This window comes from Dasypus novemcinctus, chromosome 18 (genome assembly GCF_030445035.2).
Source record: "Dasypus novemcinctus isolate mDasNov1 chromosome 18, mDasNov1.1.hap2, whole genome shotgun sequence".
Classification (NCBI taxonomy): Eukaryota; Metazoa; Chordata; class Mammalia; order Cingulata; family Dasypodidae; genus Dasypus; species Dasypus novemcinctus.
This window is the reverse complement of record NC_080690.1, coordinates 35362834-35389448: the sequence shown is the minus strand read 5'-3', so window position 1 is coordinate 35389448 and position 26615 is coordinate 35362834. Positions and strand designations below refer to the sequence as shown.

At 52.1% G+C, this 26615-nt stretch overlaps 1 protein-coding gene across 1 annotated transcript; it reads left to right on the top strand.

Moving 5' to 3' along the window:
• Positions 1-1276: 1276 nt before the first annotated feature.
• Positions 1277-25328, top strand: MMP2 (matrix metallopeptidase 2). Its single transcript, XM_004455054.5, has 13 exons — positions 1277-1703; positions 4529-4755; positions 5613-5761; positions 6710-6838; positions 7065-7238; positions 9912-10085; positions 10929-11102; positions 12763-12918; positions 14306-14441; positions 17679-17815; positions 19001-19160; positions 23155-23264; positions 24429-25328. The coding sequence occupies exons 1-13, from the start codon at positions 1554-1556 to the stop codon at positions 24530-24532; spliced, it is 1980 nt and encodes a 659-aa protein (XP_004455111.1). The 5' UTR covers positions 1277-1553; the 3' UTR covers positions 24533-25328.
• The last annotated feature ends 1287 nt before the right edge of the window (positions 25329-26615 follow it).

The following is a 26615-nucleotide window of genomic DNA, read 5'->3' as shown; positions in this document are numbered from 1 at the left end:
ACCCCTGCTTTAGTGAAATAACTTTTTCCGTTTTCAGTCCCAGCTCTCAGCTCTCCAACTTGGCTCTCCAGATGTCCACAGGACATGGACAGGAGCCAAGAGGGGCTGGGCATGGAGGCGAGCCCTACCCCCACCCAGCCCACCCCCACTGACCTCAGAGTCACCCTCCCAGTGAAAGAGGCCTCTCTTTGGATCAGGCTCATGGGCCCAGGTCCCTCCTCCGAGGCTCCTTTAAGACTGTCTCCTGGCAGCCCAGCAGTTTGTCTGCCAGACAAGCCCCAACTTGCCTGAAGCCCACAGAGGTTTTTTGGCCCTTTAGATAAAGGCCAGACACATCCCATTAAAGCCAAGGAGATCTGCAGATGCAAAGCAACTGACCCTTTCGGCCCCCCGGGGTCCTTGCTCCTCAAGCTGATCCCTGCTGACCTCTCCAGCTCCATCCCTTCACTGTGCCCTACTCTCACCCTTCTTCTCCAGGGCATCCAGCCCCCTTTCATCTCTGGGCCTTTGATTCCGTTTTTCTCTAGACTGTGCCTGAACCATCCCTGCCCCCAACACTCCCACCTTCAGCTCTTCAGGTCTCAGCTCAGAAGTCAGTGCTTCCAGATAGTTCCCTGACTGTCCACACTAGTTCGGGGCGACGGGGCAGGTGCATAACCTGCTGTAGCTCCCCATTACAGGTCCTTATTACTGACTTGTCCATCTTCCCTGAGAACAGGGGTGCCCTCTGCCAGAGAGGCCCTGGCTGCTGTGCTCCCACGGTTGATCTGACGTCTGGCAACATGCCACAGCAAATGAAATGTTTACGTATTTACAGAAGGAAGGAAGGAGAGAGAAGATTGGCCGTCTATCCTGGCCGCAGACCCTCTGTTTCTGACCATCCCTTCCCATCCCTGACCCGGCGCCCACGTGGAGTGCGGGGTGTCCTGGCCCACAGGGTCCCCCCAAGAACCACTGCTCTCCAACCTCAGGACGTCAAAGGCTAGAGCTGTCGCGCTGGATGTTTCCGCGTAGCTGTCCCCTGTGCACCCAGATTTTTGGGGGGGATAGAGGTGGGGAGGCGGAGGGGACGGGTATAGCTAGGGCGCGAACCGATGATGGACTTGGAGGCCTGGGGAAGCTGGCAGCGGGGAAAAGAGGTGGAGAAAAGGAGGAGGGGGGCGGGGAGAGGGGACGGAGGGGGCGGGCCCGAAAGCGCCCCCCGCCCCCACCATGGGCTGCCAGCCCCCTCCCAGCGCGGCCGGCCACATCTGGCGGCCGCCCTCCGTTGTTTCCGCAGAGTCCAGACTTCCTCCGGCGGCGGCTGGAGGCTGCGCATCTGGGGCTTTAAACATACAAAGAGATTGCCTGGAGCGGCGAGCGCCAGCGCCGGCGGCGCGGGCTGGGGCGCGGGGGCCGGTCCGTGCGCCACTGAGCCGGGCCGAGCGGAGCCGAGCGGGCCCTCGGAGCGCGGAGCTGCGCGGCGGAGCCGGAGCCGGTGCCAGCCAGGCGGCGAAGCGGCCGCACGCACCGAGCCAGCGACCCCCGGGCGACGTGCGGGGCCCGGGAGCGCAATGATGGAGGCGCGAGTGGCCGGGCTCGCCGGTCCCCTGTGGGCGCTGTGCGTCCTGGGCTGCCTGTTGGGACGCGCCGCCGCCGCGCCCTCTCCCATCATCAAGTTCCCTGGCGACGACACCCCCAAATCGAGCATAGAGTTGGCTGTGGTGAGTTGCTCCATTGGCCTCAGCGAGCCAAGTTTAAACAGACTTCTGAGGCGGAGGATGGGGGGGGCGCCGTTGGGCCCACGGAGTGAGGAGAGTCTAGAGTAAACAGATCTCTGCATGCTGACAGAGATCTCTTGCAATTGGGGGCCTACTTTGGGAAGTGGAGTTGGCCTTTGGTAAACAACTTGGCAACCTTTGGGACACGGGGAGGGGGGCAAGAAACAAAGTGGTGTGGTGTGTGGGTGCTTTGGCAAATTGCTGGAAAGGGCCCCTTTTACAAATAACTGGGACACAGTCAAATATCTGGGAGCATTGGCAAGTGGGGCGGGCTTAATAAACAACTTTCGGACACATCTGGGGAGGTGGCTGACAGGGCCTTTGGCAAACAGCTAAAGGGGTCTCTTTTGCAAATGGGGGAGGAGCTTTTGTGCCCCTGAAGGACTTTTGCAAGAGGTTCTTTGGCACACATCCCCTGGCAGGCATAAAGAGGGGAGCTCTGGGCAAGGCGATGCCTGGCCGACATCTGGTAAACCTTTGGTGCGTATTTGGAGAGGGGCCCAGGACAACAGCTTGAGGGGACTGTTTGGCAAACAATTGGGGCAGGAAGGCAGCAGGGAGCGCATCTTGTTCGCCTGGCTCGATAGAGAAGTTGTCCAGGAGGGTCAAGGGTTGCACCTCTGGGCTTCGGAAAGTTTCCTCGAACTTCTCGGAAAGGTTAGAGGACAGGAAAAGAGAACTGGCTGGAAGCAGGGAGGATCAGGCGCAGGAGAGTGGGGGCGGGGCCGACCGAGCACACTGGGGTGGGAGAGCAGCCAGCGAGCCCTCCCTCCTGGCCTGCCTCTGAGCGGCTCAGATGCTGGGTTTTGTTGTTTTTGTTTTTTGTTTTTGCAGCGTGAGTCTGCCTGGCTCGCGGGGCACTCCAGCCGCAGTGTCGCCTAAACCAGGCTGGGGCGTAGCGCCCTCCCTTTTGACCCTCTAAGCACCTCTGCCCGGTCCTGGAGCCTCTCCAGGTGGAAGGCTCCTTCCAGCCCAAAGCACGCCTGCCCCTTTACCGCTTCCGCCACCCGAGCAAACCCTTCTCTGTCATCCAGCTGGGTGCCCAGCCTTGCCCTCTGGTCACCCTGGGAGCTTTCTTTTAGGTAGTGACATCTCTCGCCCAGTTCCTGCATCCAGGCCTCTGCCCCATGTGCAGAGCTAGATTGGGAGAAGGCTCATACTCTTCGGGAGCTGCATTTTTCAAGGGCCTAGAGCTGGCCCCAGTATGGTGTGGCTTTTGGTTGGTGGTGGGGGTGGCGCTTTGGAGAAATGACCAAGCTACCTGGGTCCCCACACCTTCTGCAGCACGTGGAGGTATATGTTGCCCAGAGGCAGTGCAGTGGGCTGCTTAAGAAGGTGGGCGCTGGTCTCAGACCGTCTGGCTTCAGTTCCCAGTGTGCGCCACCCAGCCCGCCTGGTGGGCTGGGGCAAGGGATTAAACTTCTCTGAGTCTGTTTCTTCATCTGCAAACTGGGAATAATAATGGTGCCTATCTCAACCTTAAAAGAGAGGTTGTCTCCAGCACTGAGGCAGTTCCTGGCGCTTGCTAAACCCTCAATGAGCATTAGCCATCGCTATATTATCAGTAGTAGCAATATTATTAGTATTATAATTATCACGCCCTTCATTTTCCCTCATTTTATTAACTTGCCATTCTCTAAACACCGGGGGGAATCATAAGGTCTCCTGGCTCTTCACCATTCCACCACAGTTAAAATGTACTTAATTTTGCATATATTTGTGGTCCTTATCAGCCTCCCCACACTGTGACTTGAACCCTAGAGACCAGAAATATTACCTGTCTTGTTCAGCAACGTATTCCAGCGCTAGCCTGGGACTCACTCATAGTAGTCAAAAAGGCACTGTTACATACTGGGCCTTGAAAACATTGTACTAGAAAAAACAAAGGTACATAAGGACAAATGCTGAATGAGTTCATTCATAAGAAATACTCTGAAATAGCAAATCCATAGTGATAGAGAGTAGACAAGAGATTACCAGGGGTGGGGGAAGGGGGATGTTGCTTGGGGGGTATAGAATCCTGGTAAATTTTAGAAATTTTCAAATAAAATTAATTTTAAAGTCAAATATTTGCTGAATAAATGAGTTGGCTGGTCCCTGAACCTCTCTTCAGGGGCCTGTTTGGTTTGGGTCTCTGTTTGGGCACAGCCAGCTGCACAGGACCATTTTCTTTTTGCAAATGGCAGCCCTAGGACTTGAATCCAGTTCTCTGCTGCCAGAGCCCGTGCACACAGCAGTTGCCTGTCCTTGCAAGAAAAGGGAGGAAAATAATCCCCGCGTTGCTGACTGTTGGGTGGGTTGAATGAGGTGATGGAGATAAAACACAGTGGAGTACCACAGTTCTGAGCATGGGCCCTGGAACCCCCGTTGCTTGGGCCCAAATCCAGCTCTGCCATTTGTGAGCTGTGTGATCTTAGGCAAGTTTCTTAACCTCTCTGTGCATTAGTTTCTTCTTCCAGATGATGGGGATAGTAATATTTACATTATGCGGGCATTACATGACTTAAGACGTGCTGACTTCAGTGCCTGGGCATATGGTAAACCCCTAACACACAGTGGTCATGCTCCCTATAGATGGGCTGTTACGTCTCGCAGCTGGAGGGTGACAGCTGGTTTTGGAATGCTCCTGACTTCCCCCACCCGCCACCCCTGGACTTCCTCCTGTCTGGGCTGCAGGGCTGGGTTGGGGCTGTTTCCTGCAGCATGCCATGGCCCATGCTATGCCGTCCTAACGTGGCTGCCCACCTCTGGGTATTCGTATCTTCTAGAAATACCTGAACACCTACTATGGCTGCCCCAAGGACAACTGCAACCTGTTTGTGCTGAAGGATGCGCTGAAGAAGATGCAGAAGTTCTTCGGGCTGCCCCAGACGGGCAACCTTGACCTGGCGACCATCGAGACGATGCGGAAGCCGCGCTGCGGCAACCCCGATGTGGCCAACTACAACCTCTTCCCCCGCAAGCCCAAGTGGGACAAGAACCAGATCTCTTACAGGTGTCTTTTCTTCTCCCCGCGTTAGGGGGGACCCACGAGGTACTTTTGTAAGGCTGGGCATCATAAAGGCTCCCAGCCAGCGTTCTTAGGAACTCTCTTGGGACAGTCCCACATTTACTAGCTCGGTGGCATTTGGTGACTGACTTTTCAGTGCTTGGAGGGAGCTTTGGCTTTTCCAGCCACAAAATGGGCCAAACAACTTTCATCTTAGGGTTGTTGGGGAACTAAGCTAGCTCACTAGAAAGGGCTTTTCTCAGTGTCTGACATATAACAAGAGGACTGTAAATGTTAGTCGCCATCAACGTCGTCATCATCATCATCATCACTATTAGATGAAGTCAGTGGGGAGGGGGTAGATGGAACCCAGTGACTGGTTGCTAATTGGGCTTGGGAGACAATCCCCGGCTGGGAGCTCTGCTCTGTATGATGCTGGCTTCCAAGGGTGAGCTCTCGGCCCTGCGTCCCATCATACACTCTGGGTGCCCCCGCCAGCCAGGAGTGAGGGATGAGCCTCCCAGACTAGGGCTTGAGAATGCTGGTTCGTCTGGGACTCCATGGGACCTCAAGACATTCAGGGGCGGGGATGGGGCTGTTTCCGCAGTCCGCTCTGCTTGGCATGCACACCCATGCCCGCACATGCATACGCACCCCCATGCATGCACGCCTGCGTGTGCACACACACACTTGCACACAAGTATACACATTCACACACAATCATGTACACCCATGCGTACTTGCTTGCATGCATGCATCCATATTACTTGCACACTCTCAAACTTGTGCATACTCTACATAGGCACACTCACGCTTGCACATTTAGGTATGCACATATTCATGAGCATTTCTGCCACTTCCAGAATCATTGGCTACACACCTGATCTGGACCCTGAGATAGTGGATGATGCTTTCGCTCGTGCCTTCCAAGCCTGGAGCAAAGTGACACCGCTGCGGTTTTCTCGCATCCACGATGGAGAGGCTGACATCATGATCAACTTTGGCCGCTGGGGTAGGCAAAAGAGAGGCCAGCAAGACATCAAAGGGCAATATGGACCATCGGGGGGCATTATGGCTACTGAGGGCAGCTCAGATAGCAGAGTGGCAGGTGGAGGTGGTCTAGATGGGGGAGGCACCGCAGCTAGACGTGAAAACATGGGATAGACCCTGGGGAGTTGTGTGGATGTCAGGGCAGATGGCAGCCCCGGAGGCAATGCAGATCTTCAAGTAATTGGTCTACCTGTACCTTCCAATGTGGCAGCCATGAAGCAATTATGACTATTTAAGTTTAGAATTAAATTGATTGGTTCAACAAAATTTTAAATTCACATCCTCAGTCACTAGCCACATTTGAAGGGCTCAGTAGCCTCGTGAGGCTACTGGCTGTCCAGTTGGATGGCACAGACAGAGAACATTTCCCTTGTTATCGAACACTCCATTGGATAACACTGATCGACACTGAGGAATGGTGGCTATGAGAGTGGGTTAGATACAGTGGGGCAGTGAAGACATGAGGGAAAGTGGAATGGGACCTGGGTCAAGGCTGACATGTAGGGTGGTGTGGACATAGGTGGTCGTATGGGCCTGAAGGTAAGTGGTAGAGACAGTGTGAGCAGTCTAGAGAAATGGGTAAATGGCACAGGCACAGGGCACCTTGCAGACACAGGAGTGGGTGGTGTGGAGTCAGGTGGCAAAGTAGGCTTGAGGGGTGGTGGTGTGGATGTTAGTGACAGTATGATGAGGTGGCAATGTGAGTAGGTAGAATGGGTGTTGGTGGCAGTGTAGACCTTGCAGGTAGGTGGTAGGGACACTGGGGGCCATGAGGATGGTAACAGTTGTGTCAGCAACTGACTGCTTCTTCTGTCTCCAGGCCTGGGTAACCCCAAGGGGACAGATGCTAGAGGAGCTAAAAGACTTCTAACCGGGGCAGTTAGAAGCTGAGACCCGTTGTGTGTTTCAGAGCATGGGGACGGGTACCCCTTTGATGGCAAGGACGGGCTCCTGGCTCATGCCTTTGCCCCGGGTGCTGGCATTGGGGGAGACTCCCACTTTGACGACGATGAGCTGTGGACCCTCGGAGAAGGGCAAGGTAAGAAAAGGACCATCTGCCTGCCCCCAAGCCTCTTCTGCGTGCATTCCTGTCACCTAGCAGCAAGGGCTACGGTTTCCCTGGCAACCCTGGGCGCCCCTCTCTGCTCTGATGGGACCTAGGAGGTGGGAGGAGGAGAGGCTCACATGCTGGGATGAGTCAGAACCCTGGTCTCCAAAGAAAGACCTGGAGACACCCCCCCTCCACCCTCTGCATCACCCCGCAGTGGTCCGCGTGAAGTACGGGAACGCCGATGGGGAGTACTGCAAGTTCCCCTTCCTCTTCAACGGCAAGGAGTACACCAGCTGCACTGACCTGGGCCGCAGTGATGGCTTCTTCTGGTGCTCCACCACCTACAACTTTGACGCTGACGGCAAGTACGGCTTCTGTCCCCACGAAGGTGAGTGCCTACCCACCTCCTGGCTTCCCGCCCCCGTGCCTCCCCAGGCCTGGCACCCTTCCTGAGTCAAGCCCTTACCGCCCAATTCGAACCCTTGCCGCGACCCTCTTGCTTGCACAATTATTTTCACTTCTTTGAATCAGTTCACTGTTTTTTAAATTTCACCATTAGCAATAATATTTGTGAGATCACACATTTGATGGGCTAATTACTAGTTTCTTACATACCTTGGAAGGGACTTAGAACTATTAAATGCCCAGCATTTCTCCCAAGAACCACTCTCTCTGCTCCAGCCGGGATCAGGGGGCCAGGGCTTGAGGAATGGCTGCCGAGGGTCGGAAGGCTGCAGCGGGCTTGGGTGTCAGGGCTCAGACACGGGGTCGGCACCCAACCTGGCCTGGGGACTCCAACCCCGCAATTTCAGCCACGGCTTCTGCCTGGCGCTCGTGCCGACCCTGCTGGTGAGTGAGGGTGTGTGTGTGGGAAAGTGTGTCATTGTGGGGTGTGTGTGGTGAGTGTGAGCATGTGAATGTGAGTGTGAGTATAGTGTATGAGCATATGTGAGTGTGTGTGTGTGTGTGTGTGCATGCCTGGGCACAGGGGCTGCTCAGTCTGCCTCTCCTGGTTTCTGTTTTCTCTGTATCTTGGCAAAGACGGTGGGCTCGATTCAATGTTCGTGTGTTTGTGTGCTTCTCAGTGCTTGAGGCATGAAATTTGAAGTCATATGGGGGAGTGTTAAAACAGGGGTGAGAGTATTGGCATAAATACTCAATCCTTTTCTAAAAAATATCCTTGGCACGCTTCATAATCATAAATTGGAAAGAGGGAGTATGTATAAGTTCATACTCAGCAAGCCATCCTATTTGACAACCCTAGAGGTTGAGGGCTCAGAAAATTTGGAAAAACAGTAGAAGAACTTTTTTAAAAGTCCAAATATTTCTTTCATCCCATAAAGACTCGTTAGTCCTCTGCATGCCTTCTTCTTTCTGGTTATTTAAATGTGTGTGAATCTCTCTGACTGGAAGAAGGAAAGATACAAATAGCTAATTAATTGCGTTCCTGCTTACACTTTTGTTACCAACACTAAGCCTTATATAAAGTCAGAGTCCCAGCCACTGGCTATTAAACAAGTCAGAATTTTCAAAATAAAAATATTTTATGTATCTTGCATTTCCCAGGAGGGATCCAGGGGCAGTTAACCCTTACACATGTCAACCCTTCTGCCTGAAACAGACTGCCTTAATAAATAGAAGTAGAAACTGACCGTAATTCATAAGTTTGGGGAAGGTTTTTCCCTGCATTGGACACGAGCCAGCGTTTACTTGGTCTTTAGCCAGGCACAAGTACATACAACATGCACGTGTGTGGGGACTAAGGGCAGAGGTCCTCGTTACTCAGTCCCTCCTGACTCTGCGTCAGTGCTGACTGCTGCATCAGGGCGTGCTTCTCGCCTTCCTTGTTGGGGTCAAGATCTGAGGGGGAGATTGAAGCTTCCTGGGAGGTAGACATGCAGCTGACAGGAGGCCAGAGGCGGGGACTGGACTCAGTCCCAGTTAACACTTTGCCGGACCCCACTCCGAGGCCAGTGAGGCCTCGGCCTCCATTGTGCCTCTTCCCTTCATCCCATTGTTTCTGGCATTGCAGGAGGAGGTCTTTTGGCTGGAGATAGGGGAGCAGCGAGGATCGGGGGCCCTGAGTCCTGAGCCCTGAGTCCCGAGGTGGAGGGCCGGGCACTGGGCTCCGCTCTGGCCATGGTGGAGTTAACGGGGGCTGGTGAGGTCACCGCTGGCCCTGCTGTGCGCAGATGGTCCTTGTTACGCGCTTGTGGTTTTGCTAGTTGGCAGTTCCATAGACGCACCATTTTGTAGCTTTGGGGTGGATGAGGGGACCTGGGATGGGGGAGCCAGTGGCAGGCCAGGCCAGACTCCAGATCCCACTCTCTGCCCTGAACTCCTCGGTCATGGCTCCTGCCTTGGGAAGGTCAGAGTAGGAGCTTGGAGTGTGCATTAAAAAGTTCCCAAAGACGCATTCCCCTCTCTCGCTCCCCTTCTCCTCCTCTCCCCCCTGCAGGGACCACAGCAGGGCCATCCAGGAAAGGGCCTGGAGTTGAAAGGAGGGGGAGATTTCTGCGTGTGTGTGTGTGTGTGTGTGTGTGTGAGTGACACTGAGCAAACAAGAGATTGAGATTAAGGCATTTTGTAGTTTGCAGCCACAAACTTTATCCAGTTCTTCCCTCAAGATGACCATGAGCAGTTCATGAACCAGCTGTCACAGAGCCTCAGTTTCCCTAGCTAGCCAACAGAGAGACTCTCCCCGTCCTGCGAACCATGGACGATGTATTTAGTGATCGCGTGGTGTGGGCACTGACCTTGGGCTGGCGCGGGGTCCCTGAGGTGCCTGCTGTGTGTCGCCCACAGTGTCACTGGATGCCCAGAGGCGTCCTGGGGAGGGATCCGGGTGGCCAGGAGGCAGTGCTGCTCTCCAGGAGCTCAGAGAAGCAGCTCCTTACTGACCAGCATAGACCGTTTCTAGAACGTTGACCACACTCCGTCTTCGCTGGTGCGACCCAGCAGGTGGGCGGCCAGCCAGCTCCACTCCCCGCAGGCGCCCGCTGCCCGCTGTGGGGGGGGAAGGTCTCTCTCTTACACGCCCTCCCCTCTCTCCCGCCCCCAGCCCTGTTCACCATGGGTGGCAACGCCGACGGACAGCCCTGCAAGTTCCCGTTCCGCTTCCAGGGCACCTCCTACAACAGCTGCACCACCGAGGGGCGCACTGACGGCTACCGCTGGTGCAGCACCACCGAGGACTTTGACCGCGACAAGAAATACGGCTTCTGCCCTGAGACCGGTGGGTGTCGCTACTGCCCCCAGCACCCTGCCTGCCAATAGGAAAGGCACAGAGACCCTCCCCCTGCCCTGCTCCTGTCCCCAGGACAGGGAGGCTAGTGAGGACACTTACGGCTGGTGGGGCGTGGGCGATGGAATCGGAGCAGACGGCCCGGTGTCAGCCACCAGTTCAGCCGCACTGGCAGTGCCCGAGTGTCAGGTCCACCCAGGGCCCTCCCCACCTGAGCCCGGCCTCCCTGACAGCAGAATCTCTAGACCTCCCTTGGACCCTGCACTCTCTCTGCCCCTGCCTTCTCTGTTCTGGTCTGTATCTGTAAGTCTCAGGTTTTTATTAAAAAACCTTCCTTCCCTCCCTCCTTCTCTCCTTCCTCCCTCCCTCCTTTCCTCCTTCCCTCCCCCCTGCCCTCTATTTATTCAGTGCCTGCTTTAAGCAGGAGACTCAGAGTGTGGTCCCTGCAGGGTGCTGCCTGTAGGAGCTCTCCACCCAGGGGAGGACGTTGGCACTGTCAACCCTGCCCAGCTCCCTTTGCTGCTGGACCCTCCGCCCTTGTACTTGGGAAGCTAATTAATTATAGTTCTGGAATCTGGCTGGGTTTGAATCCCAGCTCTGACACTTCCTAGCAGTAGCCTCTTTTTGAGCTCCAGTTTCCTCATCCGTGAACTGGGGATAATCTCCGTCCCCACTGCACAGGGTCGTTATGGGGGAGGTTGGATGTGAATAAAGCCCTTGGCACGGAGGCCGGGACTGAGCGATGCTCAGCGGGAGGGACTTGTCCTGTTGTCGTTCCCTGGCATTGGCCCAGGGCCCCTCGCTGTCCCCTGACCCATGGCCCTCACCCCACAGCCATGTCGACTATCGGCGGGAACTCGGAAGGTGCCCCCTGTGTCTTCCCTTTCACATTCCTGGGCAAGAAGCACGAGAGCTGCACCAGCGCGGGCCGCGGCGACGGGAAAATGTGGTGCGGGACCACGGCCAGCTACGACGAGGACCGGAAGTGGGGCTTCTGCCCGGACCAAGGTACAAGCCCCGGCAGGGAGTTCTGCCCCCACCTACCCAGCCACAGACATCCCAAGCCCAGTTACCTGGGCAGAGAGACGGTCCTGACAAGCCTAGGTATTGCTGCCCAGCCCACCACCCTGGGGGAGGTCCTGGCCCTCCCTGCCAGGGACACTGCCCAAATCCCCTCGACCCGCCCGCCCAGGCAGAGACCCTGCTTTTCCCTTAGGAGACAGGTTCCTCGCTAAGAACCCGCCCCCCTGGGCAGACACACCAGCTTAGAAAGAAGACCCCTCATCCACATCCTGCTCCCCCTTCCTGGGTGGAAACCAGCCCCCTGAAGATATAGGCTCTTCCCAAACAAGGCACCCCCCAACCCTTCCACCTCCACTCTTCCAGGCACAACTGTTTGACCCAAAAATGATTACCCAGCCCCAGATAGATGATTCTCCAAGAGAAAGACCCACTCCAGTGAGGCCCTTGGTCAGGCCCTCTGCACACCAGGTGGGAAAGCAGTGGCATTTTGGACCCTTCCCTTCCCTTCAAAATGTAGCAGGGAGCATGGCCCCCAGGGGCAGAAGAGAAGGAGAAAGAAGTGGCCTTACCCTTGCTACAAGCCCACTAGTGGGGGTGAGCTCCCCTTTCCACGCAGCACAGGGGAGCCCAGAGCCCTCTCCCTGCCCCATCGGTACCATCCTCGCCAAGTCCTGAAACAGCTGGTCCTTGTCAGCCCTGGCTGTTGAGGATACAGCTGACTGCACCAGCTCTCTGACCTCCTGGACTCACAGGCTGGTGGGAGACAGTGACAATGTCCCAAAAGGAAGCCTGTGACAGTACTGCATGGTCAGTGCAATGAGCGGGGCGGCTTGGGGCCTCACACCCATTAATTCTGCAGGGAGGACCTAGGGTTATTCGGCTCAAAGCTCTCCAGTGGCCCCAGGTGGCAGGTGAGGCGGGCTATTCCAGCGTCTGCCAGAATTAGATTGGCCTCCTCCCTTCTATGCTTCTTTTATTCTTTTTACTCATAATGAGATGGAACTGACAGAATGCCACCTGATGGGGCTGGCCAAAGGAGTTTTCATGGCCTGTGAGATGCTGTGCCGAGGCATATCCTGGTTTTACCTGCGTTCACCAGGCCTTCTGCCTAAGCTGGGATTCTCCACCAGCCTGAACAGCGTGAGGCTGCAGAGCTGGTGCGCCTCACCTGGTGATGGGGTGTGACATAGTGTTTGCTCCCCACCTGGGCTTACCCCGGGTGGATGCTCTAGGTGGGGTTGCTTTTCACTGCTTTCCCCGGAGCAGAAATGGTGGTCCCAGAGGGCCAGCCTATCCCCACTCTCTTGCCTCTTTGGGGACTCTATATAGCAGGTTTTGTCCTTTGACTTTATAGAGAAACACCAAAAGCCAGGAAGCATGGATTTTAACAAATGGGGCTTACATGGAGGATTTGCAGGTGCTACTTGTCCTCCTCTAGAGCACACATGAAACCTGCCCTGGAAAGTACAAAGGGGACTTTGGCTGACCCTGCTTGGAAGCAGTCGTCACAGTCCATTAACCCCAGAATTCCCGGGAGAAGGAAAAATCAATATATGCTCCTTGCAGGCTCTCAGCCCCACTCTGGGGCCAGGTCCTGACTCTCTGCTCTCTCCCATCTTTCTCCCCACCTCCCGGCGGCCCACAGGGTATAGCCTGTTCCTTGTGGCAGCCCACGAGTTTGGCCACGCGTTGGGGCTGGAGCACTCGGAGGACCCTGGCGCTCTAATGGCACCCATTTACACCTACACCAAGAACTTCCGCCTATCCCAGGACGACATCAAGGGCATTCAAGAGCTCTATGGTAAGCTTCAGCTTGGGGGCTCTGGGCAGGGGTCTGGGGAGGCAGCCTGGGGCGGAGGCTCAGAGAGTGGGAACTGGGAAGGTCCCATCAATCCAGGAGGTGGGCGTGTTGACCTGGCCAGGGGGCCTTCGGATGACAGCTCCTTTCCTTTCCAAACAATGTGAGTCCGTGTCCTTCTTGGCCCTCCAGAGCCATGCTGGGAAGCAGGCAGAGCAGAAAGGGGAGCGCCTTTTCCTAGGGGAGGAAATTGAGGTCTGGGAAACTTTCTGGCCCAAGGTCACACAGGTTTAAAGTGACCCAGTTGGGTCTGGAATCCAGGAGAGTTAGCAAGGTTGGGGGGAAATTCTCCCAGCATGTAGGATGACCACTCCTGATCACACACCTGATTTTAATGCTACGCAGGTGAAAGTTCCTAGTTTTCATAATTATGCCTTTATTGCCATGTGTAATAACTATATAACTAATACCATGTGTCATTAAGGTTTACAGTGAGGCTAGAGTTTAAAAATAAGTCTAGGGAGCGGATGTGGCTCGAGGGGTTGAGTGCCCGCCTCCCACATGGGAACTCCTGGGTTTGGTTCCCAGCGCCTCCTGAAAAAAAGAAAAAAAAAAACCAAGCAAAACAAATGGAAAAACCAACGTAGGGACGCCAATGTGGCTCCATGTTTGAGTGCCGGCTTCCCACATATGAGGTCCTGGGTTTAAACCCCAGCCCCAGTACTTCAAAAAAAAAGTAAGTCCATTAAAAAAGTGAGATACATAATAATATTGGTGGAAGCTGGACCAGGTCAAAATAGAGAAAGTGGTGTCTGAAGCTCGGGGATCATTGGACTTGGGAAAGAAGCAGAAATTGGAGCTAGAGGCCCCAGGCTTGAGTGCTGCCTCCCCCACGACCACCACAAGGGATTGAGCAAGACTTCATCTCTCCAGATTCAGTTTCCTCAGCTCTAAAATGTGGCTGTTTATTGTGGGGGGTAAAGGAATTAATCCTCAAGAAAGTGCCACACCCCTGGTAGGCCCCCTAACTGCTCCAACTCTCCTAGGGGCTCAGGAATCTGAGCTTTGGGTTTGGATCCTTGGGCAAGTCACTCAGCCTGTGTGGGCCTCAGTTTTCTCCTCTGACACTCATCTTCCAGGGATATAGAGGGGAAAGGCTTGGGTGATGTGGGTGTTTTATACAGTGCTGGAGGCCATGGGGTCCTGGCTTCTCCTCACTCTCCTCTTCCCACGTCCAGGCACTTTTTCCCTGTCTTACCTGTGTTAATGCTTGGGCCAGAATACAAGTTTTCTGAACCTTAGCAGGTTGGGTGGGCAGCCCTGGGTGCCCAGCCTGGTGGGGAGATCTCCTGGAGCTGGAGAGAGTCTGAGGTCAGATGTCCTCTCCCAGGGGCCTCCCCCGACATTGACACTGGTACTGGCCCCACCCCCACACTGGGACCCGTCACTCCCGAGATCTGCAAACAAGACATCGTCTTTGATGGCATCTCTCAGATCCGTGGAGAGATCTTTTTCTTCAAGGACCGGTGAGTGTGGGAGCTCATTTCCTGTCCTCCTTGCCTCTGTCCTCTGCCCCTTACCCATTATCCCTGTGCCCTCAACCTTTGCTGATGACCCCACTGCAGCTTCTCAGAATGCCTTGAATTAGACGGTTTTTGCCACATATCCAACAACCTCCAAATCCTAGTGTCTTAGAACAACAAGCATTTATTTTTTTCCCTCATAATCTGTGGATCTACGAGGGCATCTCAGCTTCAAGGTGCAATTTGGGTCCAAGTCTCATCTGCATGTCACTCTCTTGGGCTAGTGGCTATATAGTGTAGATGGCAGAAGTGCAAAAGCCCAAGTCAAACCACGTAAGAACATTGAAAACCTCCACTCACATCAGGTCTAATATTCCAGTGGCTGAAGCCAATCACATGGCCAAGCCAAATGTCTACTCTGAGGGTCATTACTTCAAAGTCACATGGCAATGCACATGGATGTCTAATTCTAAAATAGGGATGGAGTGAAGAATTGGAATCAATAATCCAGTCTATCAGAGACTTTTCCTGGAATGACTTTGACATCAAATGGTCAAATTGCTACAGATATGGGGAGCTAGTAACTACAGGTGGAGAAAGATGGTGACCACTCAGTTGACCAAGAGATGAGACTCACCCTCCTGCCCCACCCACCTTGAATAACAATACAGCTAGTCCTGGAGAATGGTATGCAGTATCTGGGACTTTCACCCATCCATAAATCATCCATCCATCCCTCATCCATCCGCCCATTATCCATCCATATATCCATCTCTCTGTTTGTAGAGTGCAGTAGTTAAGAGCATAAGCTATGGAGTGAGATCATTTGACCCAATCCTGGACCTACTTGTTAGTTGCATGATGACCATAGGCAAGTTATTTATTTATTTCCTTTGTGTCACAATTTCCTCACCTCTAAATGTGATGAATACTCAAACCTATCTTATAGGGCTGTTGTGAGAATTAGGTGAGGTTAGTTCTTAGAACATTGCCTGATACAGAGTGATGTTCAATCATATTAGCTATTGCTATCAACAAGGGTCTGGAGGCAGATCATTGTTTCTCAAAAAGTGTCTATAAGCCACCTACACCAGACCCACCTGGAAGGTGAGTGGTATAATTACAATTTCTTCCCCCACTCCCAGTCCTCTGATTGGAATCTCTGGGTATGGGTCCCTGGGATCTGCATTTTAGGAAATTCTCCAGATGATTCTAATGCACTTTAAAGTTTGATCACCCCCACTCTGGTTTGGGAAGCAGACATAGTGAGCTCATGGCAGAATGAAAGAAATGTGGTGACAGAGGCCTTAGCAAAAATACTTCTGTGAGGACATATGAAGGAATTATTAATTGTTGACCATTGAGTCAAGGAAGGCATCACAGATCAAGCAGCGTTTGAGCTAAGTCTTTAAAGGAGAAGCAGGACTTTGGTGGATTGCAGTGGGGAGATACGTTGGGACAGGGTTTGAGACAGAGGAACTGCAAGAGCAGAGGCAAAGACATGTGAAAGTTCCTGGCTTTGACAGAAACAGAGATCTTGATGAGGCTGGAAGGTCTTTTCCATGAACCTGGGAAGGGTCTCCTCTGCTCTGGGGTACAGAGACCCTGCCCTTTGCTGATTTTGTAGGCGAGTAGGGGAGCCAGCAAGAATGCAGAGATGAGGCTCAGGTGCAGTGAGAAGTGAGGTACCATCAGGCCTTGAATGCTCAAGCCAGGATGTGTAGCAATAACTATCCATGCTACCCAGCAGCTGCTCTGTACAGGGATGGGGAGGGGGTAAGTCAGGGAGCCCTACTCTCTGGCAGTGTCACTGATAGTAAAGCCAGGAGTTTTTCGAATTTTCTAAACTGACAGTGACCTGGAGCACTTCTTACTAGGGAAGCCCTGACCACACATGCAGAGCTTAGAGGGTGCATCTGGGAAAGACCCAGAGCTCGGCCAGTCACACAACACTCTCTTTCAAAAGAAAGTTGATGTGTGTTTAATGGATTTGAAAAATTCATGAGTAAATACTGAAGGATGAACAGTGTGCGTATATTGATGCTAGGTCCTGGGAACAAGAAGAGCATACTACAGGATGGTTAAGCTCAGACTTTCTGGTCAAATCTTGGTTTGAATACTGGTAATGCTGTAACTTCTCTGAGCCTCAGTTGATACACAAAGATCTTGATGACTTTCTGTATCATGATGTTTTGGCTACAAGTAATAGAAAACCCAACTCAAACTAGTTTAAACAGTGGAGAGAAATTGCTCTTGCGTGGTCAGAAGTCCAGGAGAGAAGGGGGAAGGATTTCAGCCAGATGTAAAATAAAAGTCTATCTTCTATCTCATTGTGCCAACATAAATCATATGACAAACACTGAATCAATAACAGCTGCTGGGGAATGCTAAGCTCTGATTGGCTTAGACAAGTGGTTTTAAACTAAGGCGTGCATTAGAATCATCTGGAAGCCTTGTTAAAACAGATTGCCAGGCACTAGCCCCGGAGAGTCTTCTCCTGTGGATGTTGAGTAGGACCTGGGAATTTGCATTTTTAAGTTCCCAGACGGTGCTGATGCTGCTGGCCCACAGACTACACTTTGAGTGCCAGTGGCTCAGACTAATCAGGATCTCCTCCTACAATGGGCGTTGGGGTTACCAGAGGGAAGGACGGATCCTAAATTTGGGAGTTCCGTGAGAAAGGATGATGGTGGAACTGAATGCTGAGTAGACCACCAAGAGTGTATATTATCTAGTAATGCGGGAATTAAATAATACAAAGCCTTGGCATTCGTAGGCCCTCAATAAATAATAGCTCTTACTCTTGCCAAAGTGTATGAATCCATTCCATTTCAATTTAGGAAATGATTTTCTCCTACATTAGAAATATGCCCAAGCAGTTTCTAATATAGTAGAAAAGAAAAAACATATTTCAAAAAACAAAACCAAACTATTGCATACTCTTAATGTTGATGATTTTGAGAGGCTCAGAGGATGGAGAGCACAGTATGGACAGAAGTAGTCAGGGAGGGCTTCCAGGAGGAGGTGAAGTGGGAAGAAGGAGGTTGCTTCTGTGCCCTGGCACCCTGCAGAGGATGGCTCTGCCTTTTCTGCAGTCGTTCTCCAACCTTCCTTTGATTTTGCTTCCTACTCCTGGGGAATGTTCCCTAGGGTGTTTCTGGATGGGCTTGGGGAGGCACATCTGGGTAGAGCTGCAGAGTGACTGAAGTGGGGTTTCCTGTGTCCCTTCCCCGCCTCCAGGTTCATTTGGCGGACAGTGACGCCACGTGACAAGCCCTCAGGGCCTCTGCTAGTGGCCACATTCTGGTCTGAGCTTCCAGACAAGATCGATGCTGTGTACGAGGACTCGCAGGAGGAGAAGTCTGTGTTCTTTGCAGGTGAGTGGGAAGGGTCCCGCTCCTGACCTGGGCTCTGAGGGGCTCTGTGCTGGGGCTCCCGTGGGCCCAGGCCCGCTTCCCTTCCCAAACCATTTTCCTCTGCACCTATGGATGCTTCCTGTCCTTTCTGGCTTCATTTGTTCAAACACTGTTTCCCAAAGCATAGACTGATCCGCAAGACTGGTTCAGAAACTCAGCATCAAATAACACCAATGCACATGTTGAACATTTCATTTCCTTTTTCAGTTCTTTTTCACTCCTTCTGATTCCCTGCCTAGGAAAAAAAAAAATCTCAGTTTAGCGCTTGCGTGATTCTAATACTTCTCTAATGCTAAAGCCCTTCGCAAGCAACGGTTTTAGTTACAATTTTTAAAATTTTATTTGTTTACATTTAAAAATTTTAAAATCAATGTATTTTTAAAGGTTTCAAATGAATTTATTGAAAGCAAAATATTAAATAAATAATAATACAAGCAGTATCCAAATATGGTAAAAATCACCAGTGTGGTGGGCAGATGGTGAAATGTGGGAAACCCTGCTATTCAGCATTTATTTCAGCCCCGCCACATGCCAGGCTTTGCGGGCACTGAGCATATAGCCCCAGCCTGATGGCGCTGACGAACTAGTAGAGAGACAGACAGCTCGGCCGTCATGGGGGAGGGCAGGAAGCGCTCTGATGAGCGAGGACTGAGGGGGTCTCTACCTGGTCTGAGGTGGGGGCACAGGGAAGGTCTCCCGGGGGAGCTGAAGGCTCAACCAAGGCTGTAGGTACACACTGTCCCCCCCCAGCCAGCTCCCCATCTCCTCCATCCCATGGTGATCATGGGTCCTGTCCAGGGGAGCTGCTAGCCTACAGGGCACCTTGTGCAAATTAGAAAAAGTGCCTCTTCCTGGCAGTCATGGCACCCAGAGTGTGTGGGTTGGGGAGCAGAGCTTGGGCTGGATCTCATCCCTCATTCCTCCCTGGCCAGGCACCTCCTGGAACCAACTTGTAAAACTGCATGGGGGAGGCCCGGATCTGGGCACTGAACCCAGTTCCCCAAATATGTGCAGAAGTCAGCAAGAACCCATGTCCCTGTGGAGAATGGCCTCAGGGGGGCCACTGGCAGACAGATAATGGGAGGAACAAGTTGGCCTGGGGGATTTCAATGCCCATCACCAATTCACCCCTTGCTTCCACCACAGGGAATCAGTACTGGGTTTATTCAGCCAGCACCCTGGAGCGAGGGTACCCCAAGCCGCTGACCAGCCTGGGGCTGCCCCCTGATGTCCAAAAAGTAGATGCTGCCTTTAACTGGAGCAAGAACAAGAAGACATACATCTTTGCTGGAGACAAGTTCTGGAGGTAAGGGAGGGTGGTGGACGGGCTAGCAGAACAACCAGCTGTGCAGAGATAGACAGGAAAGCCATGCTGCAGCCTCACACCTCCTAGGCAAAGTTTGGAGGTTGGGGGGCATGGATGTCCCCATCTCTGACTCCAACCTGCCAGGGCTGCAACCCCTCTGAGAAGTCACCAAAGAATGAACTGTCCTTGTGCGCGTTGCTGGGATAATTTCGGTCAGAACTTCTCTCCCTTCTCAGAACTGTTTTGAGGAAGAGAGCAGAGGTATATCTGGTCTGAGTCTTATATTTTGGGGTGACTCATTCAAGAATGGGGTAATCAAAATAAAGGTAATAGCTGCTACTACTGACACTATTTGCCAGACACAATTGCAAGTGCTCTATGAAGTGGGTATTATTAATAGGAATAGTATTCCAGTTTCAGATGAAAAAACTTGGGCTCAGAGAGGTTAACTAACAAGCTTAAAGTCCACATAGCCAGGTTGGGATTCAAACCTGCACACTTTGGTTCCCAAAAAACATATTCTTCCTTTGCTATACAGTACTGCACCTGAGATGATAGGGACCCAAGCAATGGGGCGTTGAGACAGGGATTGCAGAGAGCAAAATATGAAGAAGACTGAGAGAGAGCTACAGCAGCCCAGAGGCACCAGTGTCCAGTCAGGCCAGTTGGAAGCAGTAGGCACCCTCTGGCACCTCTGCAACAAGCCCAGTGACCATGATCGCACACCAGCTGGGGTGGGGGGGGGTGGCATTTGGAAGCAGGTAGCTCTCTATTCCAAACCATCTAAGGAGAAGGTCAAGTTCTGAGAGGCCATGGTCAAGGCTAAGGGTTCAGAGAACCCCATATCCAGGAATGGTCAGTGAGCGGCAGTGCAAACCACAGGAGTTGGATAGTAATTTTTCACTTGGATAGTAATTTTTCACATTTTTCCAGATGAGAAAACTGAGACCCGAAGAAGTTAAATAACTTGTCTAAAACAGGGCAATATGCTGGTCATCACACCAGGATTACAGCTGCATCTCCTATCTTCTAACTCAGTGCCCCCTCAGGGTCATTTGTTCCCTGGGGAAGGGGTGGTGGATGCAGAAAAGCTATCAGAGGTGCCTTCAAACCTGGCTCTCCTAGTGTCCCCATTTGCCTTCTGTGGCTGCCTCAGCATCTGAAAGAGGAAGTACTTACAGGACACTCCCTCAGGCCTTTTCCTGTGACCTCACCTCAGAAATAATGCTGCCTCCTTCCCAGGCTCCCCCCCCACCCCACTTTTCAGAAGCTGTTTTTGTCCCAGGCCTGCCTCTGTCAGCGTGGAATTCCAGACATACTGCTAAGACACTTAGCCACTTAAGCTGATTGCTATCTTAAGCCTCAGGGAGAAAAGAGCCGGCTAGGAAGCCACAAAGCAGACTTTCCACCCCCAGGCTCCGGAACACTCCAGGAGCGGCACATCCTATAAATGGCCTGCCCACATCCGAGGCACTCCAAATCTCCGAGTCTGAGAGTCACAGTCACAGAATCTTGAATCAGATAATCCTAAAATCCCAGCATCTGAATCCTCATTCTGGGAGGGCTTGTATGATCACCTTCCAAGGCACTCTAAGATGCCGCATACAGTAACAGACGTGTCCATGTGTGGGCATGATGCTCAGGCTGTTGCACATGACCCTCTGCTAGTTTCCAGGCAGTTATCTACCTTCTAGTCTTTCCAGCAACAAGCCCACCTCCCAAAGCCAGAGGATATGGCAGAGGAGGCTCAGTGAGTCTTCCTTAAAAGGTGCAGGACTGAAGGGTGCTCTGAGTAGCAGAGACTCTGGACCAGATTTCCAAGATGCAGATCTCGCCCAGGATGGTTGGTTGTGAGCTTGAGACTCTGGTCCAAGTGTGTGGTCCACAGAGGCTCCTGAAGAATCCTTGTTGGAGAAGCTTGAGCACCCTAGACTGGTGGAGGATGAGCAGCTCATGCCAGGGAGTGCTCAGTCCCATCTTTGGAAGCTTCCACTAAGCCCGCAAATATGATTCAACACCTCCTATGTGCCGGGCATTTAGCTTTGTCAAGAAATAGTCACTGCCTGCCCTCATGGATCTTATAGTAGATTGAGGAAAACAAATAAAACAGATTTGAAGAAAATGATAACGACTCTCTCGGAGTGGGCCTGCCCTCCTTTCCAGGCCTGAGACTACACACTTTACCCATATTTCTCATTTGAGGTAGTACTGTTATTAGCCCCACTTCCCAGGTGTAGAAACCAAAGCTGAAGTGCTTCAGTAACTGGCTCAAGAATACACAAGTGGAAAAGCTGGAGTACAAATGTCTTTGTTCTTAACACCTGCCCTACACTGCATCCCTGCAGTGTGGGAGACACCAGCACGTGGGAAACCGTCAGGGGAGACTATGCGGACAGAGGAGACTGGAGAGAGGGGCCCCGTCAGAGCTAACGTCCTCTGATGCCATGATTCTTTGTGTTCTTCCTGAAGAAAAACTACGAAGCAAATTGCTTCTTCACTTCCCTGAGCCTCAGTTTCCTCATCTACAAAATGACTTGATTCCTGCACTCCTCACCTTCTGGGGTAGAATGAGAAAGAAATGAGGGCAAGTTCAGGCCTGAGCACATAGCTCTGCACCACTGTACCTCCAGGGAACACCGGTTGAAGGGTCAGTGGAGAAGACATGGATAAGAGCGCTAGGGTTCTGAGCAGGAGAGATTGGGTCTGGTGATCCTGGTATTTAGGAAGCAGGCTAGGTTTTGCAAGTAAACTCTTATGATGCATCTGGGCCTAATGAAGATAGTTTTGCGTTGATGAGCTGAGGGCTCGGACCCCTGTGGGAGGGAACCCACAGGGAAGTTGTCTGGAGTCCACAGAGGAGGCAGTGAGGCTGGCTATGGGGAAGAGGACAGCCAGCTAGGAGGGTGGAGGAAAGTGTGGCTGCCCCTGGGATGGGACCCAAGCACAGATCCGTCTAGAAAACTAGCTCAGGGAGGGCAGGGCTTTATCTTGTTTCCTATGATGCCCTCAGGCACACTGTAGGAGCTCATTCAATATCTGTAGAGAGGTTGAGTCTAAGTGGAGAAGCAAAGGAATAAAAATGAGAGCAGCATTTAGACAGTTCTTCAGACATTAAAAAGAGAGAAGCATCACTGCTAGCCAGGAAGAAGAACATGCCAAGCCATGGCCAGAGGATTTACCTGAATTAAAGGAGGGGCATGGGATGACTGCCTGCCCTGGGAACTGCAGCTGGGACTGAGGTGGCATTGGTCCACCCCATGACAAACAGTCCTCTCAGACTCACACACCAGCTGGTGTTGGGACCTCACCGTCCCAGCCACGACTGTCTCTTCAGAGCTTGGCAGGACATGGATTATCATCTCCGCTTGACTGACAAAGCAGCAACAATTTGCCCCAGCCACACAGGAAAAGAATGATGGGCCAGGAGCCCTCACATGGAAGCAGGGCTCAGAGTTTGTAAGGGAAGTAACAATTCTCAGATACCTAAATGCTAGACCTGGGATAGACACTGCCCGTGCCATTAACCCCACTGCGCGGCTGGTGGAACTGAGGGTCGGAGAGTAACTTGGAGCCCTGGAGCCAGATAGGGCTGAATTTGACTTACCACTTAGAAGCTGGGTGCTCTTTTTTAGCCTCAGGTCTATAAAATGGGGATTATTATAGTGGCTATGTCATAGGATTGTTGTAAAGATTGAATGAGAAAGTGTATGCAAAGTGCTCAGCAGACTATCTGGCATGTAGTAAGTGCTCAATACATGTTAGCTGTTATTACAAGATCTTTTTATGTGATTGTCCCAAGTCACTTAATTAGTAAGTAACTGAGTTGGGGTTCAGCCCAGGCCTGTCACTGTGCCCTTTCCACCAGAGTTGGCTGAAGGACCAGGCCTGGTATCCCAGCTCTACCTAGGAGTCATCAGCAGGGCCCTTGCCAGGCTGGGGGAGGGACAGCCTTTAGAGAGGCCCGACTGGCTCACTATGTCCCCTTCTCTTGCAGATACAACGAGGTGAAGAAGAAAATGGATCCTGACTTCCCCAAGCTCATTGCAGACTCCTGGAATGCCATCCCTGATAATCTGGATGCCGTGGTGGACCTGCAGGGCAGTGGTAAGCTGCCCATGTTGCTCTCCGCTTTCTAGGACTCCCCAGCTCCAGCCGGGGCCCAGCTCCTCCAAGCACACACTCCCTCATTGTGCTGGGGAGGCATGCTGCAGCCCCGGGAAAACAAACCAGCCCCTTCAGCCCGCTGCTGGGAAGGTGTCCAGACCCCTGACCTCTGCTCACTGGGCCCGTCTCCAGGCAGTTAAACCCACAAAGGCCCCTCACAGCTGCCAGGCCTGGAGCCAGGAAGGGGCAGGGGGAGAGAGGCCTGCAGAGGGCGAGGAACATGGGCCGTGAGCCCTGGACTCATTTTGGTGTTGAATCCAGGCCCTTTGGGATTCCACCGGGGGGCCTTGGAACCGCCTCCTATTAGTGGAAGGATGTCTCCATTTGGAACAGGACAAACTTTGTCATGCTCTGTTGCTGATGTTGCAAAGATCCCCCACTCACCTCGATTTGACCCTCTTCCCTTGCTGAATGAAATAAACAGTATCTGCAAGGGACCAAATTTGGAGTTTAAGGACCATATTCCTGAGGAGATTTCTGTGAGTTCTCTAAGGACCTGGATGTGAGACCAGTTTGGCTTTTTAGAGGAGGAGTCCACTAAATTTACAAACAAGTTTTGAGCCTCTACCATATGCTAAGCATACAGCCCAGACCTCCAGTGGCCAAAAGTCAAAGAAAATAGAAAAAGCAGTATACATTCAGGTGCTAGGTTGAGGGTAATCTTTAAGAATAGACTACTATTAAGCACTTAGTAAAATCCAAAGTCTTAAAGGAAGTAAATGAGATGATGTATGTCAGAAGTTACAAATTTCAAAGGCTGTAGGGGCCAGACAGGTAACACAAATGAGTGAAGCAGGCAGGGGCAACAGTAGGGAATGGTGTGGTCTGTGGTGAACCAGATAACACATGGCTCATTTACAGGAGACAGTTGCTTCTCAGCTTCTGCTGATTGCTGCCCTGCAAGACCATGGGCCCAGGATTGTTACATACTCTGGTTGTTTTAAAAAGAAGCCAGAAATCTGTATTTTCCTGTGAAATTTCCAGATGTTTCCAAAGAGGCAACTTATTTCAGAATTGCAGTGAAACAACGCAAGGAAACTTCACTGTGCCAGAACAATGCCTGAGGATGGGGTGGTCACAGCCTCTCTTCTTTCCTGGTCCTAGGTTACAGCTACTTCTTCAAGGGTCCATATTACCTGAAGCTGGATAACCAAAGTCTGAAGAGCATGAAGGTTGGAAGCATCAAAGCTGACTGGCTGGGCTGCTGAGCTGACCCTGGCTCCTGCAGGCCCTTCCTCGCCACCACCTTCCACACGTGGCCCTGAGCACCGGAAAGGACTAAATGGGTGTGGCAGACCTGCCTTCATCTCTGTAGTTAATCATCATTCTCATCCTCACCTGGTAATTTAAGATTCTGGAGAGCAGTCCGCCCCCGCCAAGGAAAGGTGCTGATTATACTCATCCCAGGGGCCCCTTCTTCCTCCAATCCCACTAGCCCTCATGAGCCACCCCCAAAGAGATGCCTTGGTATTTTCAATGCAGCCCTGCCCTGGGTTGCCCTGGTGCTGTCCCCACTTCCGGCTCTCCTCCCGCCACAGCTTTCTGTGGCTCTCTGCACCCTTGGAGCCAAAAGAGACTGTCTCAAGAGGGCACTGGTAGCTCAAGAGCCTGGCCTGGCATGGGGCAGTGGGATAGAGGCATGGCCAGGTGGCTACCCCAGACACCTGGCTGCTCGCTGCTGGCTGCCTTAGAACCTTTCCTACGTTGGCAGTTTGCTTTTTTATGCACTTTGTTCTTGTATTTCAGTCTTTTATTTTTCCACTTTGAAACTGCATATCCTGACTAAAGGACTCAGGTTGTCTGAAGTCACTGCATCTCCATGCATCTCAGCCCACATAGCGGTGGTTGCTTTGTTCACTCTAGTTAGTATGTCCCTACCCCAACACTTCCTCCACTGGATGGAGGGAAACCAAGCCATGGCTCCCCGCACAGCCCTCTCCTCCCCTCAACAGTTCCCCATGGGAAATGTCAACAAATATGAATAAAGACACCAAATGAGTGGCAGTGTTTGCTGGCTGTTTTAGCAGAGCCCAGGGAGAGGCCCCCGCCCCAGCCATGAGAGAACATTTAAAAAGTCCAAATCTCTGCTCCCTCACCAGGCACTTGGTGGCCTCCACTGAAATGCCAGAATGAACAGTGAGAGAGCCCTCTGAGTGGGTGATCTGGAGTCCCTCTGTTCTGTGAAAAGAGCCCTGAGACAGCAGCTGTTCCATTACTTTAGTCACAGCGTCTTGCTCAAGATTTCCTTCCTGAGTCTCAGTTTCTGCATGAACAAAATACCAGTTCTAACGAATGATTGTAATGATATCCTTTGCACTAACAGAGTCCTTACTATGTGCCAGACCCTTTATTTGCATTAATTTAATTTAACCTTTACAGCAACCTAAAAATGAGAAACTGGGGCCCAGTGAAAAATGATTTGCCCAGAGTCCCATAGCCCTTAGGGAGCCCAAGTCAAGGCAAAGAGTGACCTGGAGAAGAAGAATTCACTTTTAGGCTCATTATCTCCATCAGCAGCATTACCCACAATCATGCCCAAAGCTATCCCTAGGAAACACACGTAGGGAGAGATCTGTGCTTGTTTTCCAAAGCCAGCTTCTATTAATGGATAAGCTCCTTACCCTTCCTCCCGAGCAGGCTACCCACCTCTAATCCCCTCCTATAGAAGAATTCTGGAGCTGAGCTGAACAGATTTAAAGTCTGGGAGATTGTCAGAGGCCCCTTCCAGCTCCCATAGGCTATTCAGGTCTTTCATGGTGGGGAAGGAGGGTGAGAAACGGACAGGACTCTCTGGGGGTGACCTCGGTGGGCCCAAAGTTATCTTTTTGTCCTGCCGTGGACTGCCCAGTGGCTCAGTTTCTTGAGGACCCTGGAGAGAGAGTCTCTTGTGCTGGTATCTGGTGGGGGCACCACAAGGGTCTTCCAGCCCCTACTTGAAGACCCCTTGTCTCCTTGAGGAAGCTTATCCCACTATAAGACTCTGTCAAGAATCCCTGTTTTATTGAAAGAAAATACAGCTGACCAGAGAATATCCCTAAAAGCAGCCATTTCTTGAGGGCTTTATATGAACACTACACTTTCACTATTTTATTTAGCCCTCACTACAAACCTATGGGGTTGGAGTTGCTCTTCTCCCCATTCTTAGATAAAGAAACAAGCTCAAAGAGGTTAAGTGACTAGCTCATGGTCACACATCTATCTCGTGGGGTTGGAAGATTCTGAGATTATACAATGGATATGTTAGGGAGAGCAGTTGTCCAAGGGCCCATACTCCAATTCTCAGCCTGGTCC

Excerpts from the sequence above, each read along its gene's own strand:
- MMP2 (XM_004455054.5), top strand. The coding sequence starts at position 1,554 with ATGATGGAGGCGCGAGTGGCCGGGCTCGCCGGTCCCCTGTGGGCGCTG. Across the intron at positions 6,839-7,064 it reads GACCCTCGGAGAAGGGCAAG|TGGTCCGCGTGAAGTACGGG; the intron begins GTAAGAAAAGGA and ends ATCACCCCGCAG. Across the intron at positions 17,816-19,000 it reads GAAGTCTGTGTTCTTTGCAG|GGAATCAGTACTGGGTTTAT; the intron begins GTGAGTGGGAAG and ends CTTCCACCACAG.